Source organism: Sceloporus undulatus, unplaced genomic scaffold (assembly GCF_019175285.1).
Source record: "Sceloporus undulatus isolate JIND9_A2432 ecotype Alabama unplaced genomic scaffold, SceUnd_v1.1 scaffold_3031, whole genome shotgun sequence".
Classification (NCBI taxonomy): domain Eukaryota; kingdom Metazoa; phylum Chordata; class Lepidosauria; order Squamata; family Phrynosomatidae; genus Sceloporus; species Sceloporus undulatus.
Window position 1 is genome coordinate 1 of NW_024805951.1, and position 4253 is coordinate 4253.

The window sequence follows — 4253 nt, forward strand, 5'->3', positions numbered from 1 at the left end:
GAGAATCCCCACCATTTTTAAAGCAGAGATAGTGTGTGAATGATATTACATTTTGACTGACTTGAAAATAATCTCAAAATTTCTAGCTGCTGTTTTATTTACTTATCTTGTATTGAAAAATGCTGCCTCCCTCCTACCCTTTCTTTCTCTCACCATAATCTCTATATATAACCTAGGAAGATTCTTCAAGATTAACATTCAGAAAAATGTGCACAAAAGCTGTCTGGCCTGTCCCAAATGAGCACATATGCAACTCCTAATTGTGCAATATACTAGTATTCCCTCTATTTTGTTCCATAAGGATCTACACAAACTGTGTACAGACTCCATTGTTTGTCTCTTCTTGTGCTTTCCCAGGATTTCTGTGCCAGAATCCTGGGCCAAGTTTACGGATGATAACATTCTCCGTTCTCAGAGTGAGCGGTTTGCCACCGCCAAACTCAGGACTGATATTGAGACGGTGCTCGTGGTGACTGCCAATGAGATGTGGAACCAATTTAACAAAGCAAACGTCGCCTTTACCAACCGCATTTCAGAAACAGCTGATGCCAAAAACAAGATTCAGACTCTTCTGGCTAAGGTGGAACCAAATGCTCAGCTCCCTGATTGGGGTTAACTGCTTTCTCCTTGCAGGATGTGGCTCTGTTGAAGGAGTTGTGTGAAGCTCTGCAATGTGCTTGCTTTAGATTGGCAATAGAGCCCCTGGAGGATGGGTTAGTAAGGGTGGGTGGTCCTACCTTTGAGTGTCAGGCTAGATACTGAACCTAAATACCCTCAAGGCACCAGATCCTGTCGGATATTGAAGTTAATCAGGGTCAGCTGTGAGTAGTACTTGGATAGAAGACTGCCATCCAGGTGCTGTAGGCTATATGTCAGAGGAAGGAACTGGCAAAATCACCTTTGCAGATTCTTTATCTGAGAAAACCCTATGAAATCTATGGGATCACCAAAAGTTGGCAGGGGACTTGAACACACACACACACACATGAAGCCTTTCATTTCTTACAAATTTATGAGTTTGTAAACCCAGCATTAAAGAAAGCATCATAACTTAAATACCACTTACACAATACCTCACGAGGCATTCTCCCCATTCAACAGCACATATTGTGCACATGGCTGAAGAGTAAATTAACATTTTGTGTTGTTAGTGGGGGTGGGGACAAAACCCCAACTTTTAAACAGTTTTATCAGGATGACTGCAGTTTATTTTGCAAGGCTATTTGAACACATGCCGAGTGATTTATGTGAGTAAATGCAGGGTAGCTTGGTGTGAGTGTTGGACTAGGACACTGGGAAACCAGAGGTCAAATCCCTACACAGCAATGGAAACCCACTGGGTGACCTTGGGCAAGTCACACTCTCTCAGTCTCAGAGGAGGGCAAAGACCAGCCCATTCTGAACAAAGTCTGCTAAGAATACTCTAGGTTCACCTTAGGGTCACCACAAGTCAGAAATGACTTGAAAGCATACAACAACAACAACAACAACAACAACAACAAGTGATTTATAATTTGTGCTGTTTTATGGATTTGCAGCCTTTATGGTGCAGTCTGGGAACAACTCATTGCACTGAGTGTAACTTGCTTCTGAGCAGACATGCATGAGATTGCACTGTTTTCTTTTTAATAGTTTAATTTTTGCTATTCAACAGACATTTCTCATAGTGTATATGAGCATACAGTAGTATTTTACACACACACACACCCTGTTGGCTTTATAACCTACTAGTTTTACTTATTAGAAGGGAGGTTCAAAATGTTCAAAGGCCTTCATATGCTGTACCTAACTGTAATCAGCTTTACATCTTTTCCTATAAGAATCCATGCTTTTTGAGGGATTTGGGGGGATGTTGTCCAAAAAAGAAATTTATTCAAGCTCTCACTTTGCTCTTTGTAATTTTTCTTTTAGACAGAATATAAACTCATCCTGGCTGGGATATTTTGGGAACAGTCAGAGTGAGTCCAGAAAGTAATATTCCAGGCTCTGATTCAGTACCATGGTATAGCAGAAGGTGTAGTTAGGCCTTGTTGAGAGACTGGACCGTAAAACCTCCCAGCCCACACTCTTATGCTTCCTACAGCTCACCAGATTTTCTGAGACGTGTCATGGATATAGAACTCTTAGGTCTCTGCTGTCATTGGTTTGGCTTATTGGACACTGCTTACCATGAGTAGGGTGTGAAGCAAAATAAATATGAGAAATAATGGAAGCAAAGTCACTCACTTCTTGGGGGGCTGTTCTGGACCTGTTCTTGAGCTGTAGTTGCAAAACATTCAGAACTATTTCACTGGTATAGCATGCTCTCCAATTGTTCTACTTTGGCAGACATAGTCCCAGTTAATACTTCGTTGTCCCATATTTTCTGATACTTTTAAAAAGTCCTAGCTTCTCTCTCTCTCTCCCTTTCACTTCCTCCTTTTGTCCTCAGCTTATTGCAAGTTGAGGCTGCTGTCATACTGTGAGAATTAATGCAGTCTGACACCGTTTTAACTGTCATGGCTCCATCCTATGGAATCCTGGGATTTGTAGCTTCTTGTAGCACCACAGCTCTCTGACAGAGAAGCCTAATTATCTTACAAAACTACAAATCCCAGAATACCATAGTATTGAGCTGTGGTAGTTAAAGAAATGTCAAATTGCATTAATTCTACAGTGCAGATGCTTACTCTCTTATTCTCTCCAAACTTCAGACATTGCAAGAAATCTTTGAGACAGAGATGACCATAGAAGCAATTCAGAAAGCCATCAGGGGGAAAGGGTGTGCCTTGAAGGTGGCCCAAACTCGCCTAGATGAACGTATACGGAGACCCAATGTAGAACTCTGCCGGGACTCTGCCCAGTTACGGTAAGGGAAACCAGATGGTTAGTTGTCATATTTCATGGTGGCATTGTGGGGGGGAGGGGGCATGCAATGTTGTGCATTTTATTTTTATAAGTATCTATGCCCTTGAATACTTTGGGGAAAAGAACTTTGGAATTTGCCTTGTATTGGATTAATCTATCTATCTGCACTAGTATTGTCAATCCTGATAGGAAGCAGCTCTAGACAGTATTTTCTTCTATTACCTGCTACCTGATTTTTCAACTGGAGACACCAGGAATGAATATAGTACCTTTCTGCATGTCAAGTGTGTACTTTCCTGCTTTTCAGCAGTCCTCTCCCTGCAAAATAAAGCCTTTAATCTGAAATCAGGTTTCTGAAATCAGCCCATCAGAAGTAGTATTTGCCAGCAGATGGGCATTTCTGCTTGCAAAAGAAGCTTCTGTCTGATTGTAAGCCCGTATAGCTATCAGATCTTTTCAGTTAGAATAGTATTGTAAGTCTGGTGCTAATCCATAAATAAGGGGTGAAACTTTTTATTAGGAAACTCTGAAATTCTGAGTGGGTGGGATTGGTGAATAAACTATAGGAAAATTTAGGAATGTGAAGAATATTCACAAACTTTCTTGTTCTCAGGAAGAAATGGAGTTTTGACTGAGACACTAAGTTGGGGGAATAAAACTGTTATAAGTTTTTTTTTACCCCTGTAGGAAAGAGAAATTACCATTGTAATTTAAGTGTAAGATAGCAGCCAGTACATTCCTTTAAAGAGGTATACCCACTAGATTGACTGTTATATTCATTACTAAAGACTTTGCAGTATGGACAGCGAGGGATCTGCTGCAGTCACCTGCAACTCTTGTGGAATGTTTCTCTTCTTGCCTACAGAAGTCGAGAACTTCACATGCACCAAGTGCAAGTTGGTAGCACTCTTGGAGGAGAAAGTGCAGCAGCTGGAGGCCAGAGTAGCTACACTTCAGCATATTAGGGAACAAGAGGATTTCCTGGACACAATAGAACTAACCATCTTGGATGAGTACCACGCAGAGGAAGATGCTAGGGTGGAAGAGGTCACTTGCCAAACAGAGGAGGCAGACAGCTGGAGGAATGTCACAAAGAGAAGTAAGCCAAGAAGGAATTGTTCGGGGAGCTTGCAGCTAGAGAATCAATTCGAAGCTCTTTCCCATATCAAGGAGGATGAAGAAGAGCAGCATGGACAGACTTCAGGGACAGAGCAGGGGAGCCTGAGAGTCCCACCCGATGGAACAGTCGGTGCTAAGCCTCGGAGGAGGTGTGTGGTCATAGTGGGGGACTCCTTGCTGAGGGGTACAGAAGCAGTAATTTGTAGGCCTGACAAGATGTCTTGAGAGGTGTGTTGTCTTCCAGGTGCAAAGATCCGGGATGTGACAGAGAGGCTGACAAGACTGGT

At 42.2% G+C, this 4253-nt stretch overlaps 1 protein-coding gene across 1 annotated transcript; it reads left to right on the forward strand.

Annotated features, from left to right (window-relative positions):
* Positions 1-189: 189 nt before the first annotated feature.
* On the forward strand, positions 190-2848 carry LOC121918015 (tektin-3-like; the record flags this gene model as incomplete). The annotated part of the gene is made up of 2 exons (XM_042444131.1): positions 190-580; positions 2694-2848. Coding segments are annotated over exons 1-2 (488 nt in total), but the record flags the coding sequence as incomplete, so codon positions are not given.
* Between the last annotated feature and the right edge of the window lie 1405 nt (positions 2849-4253).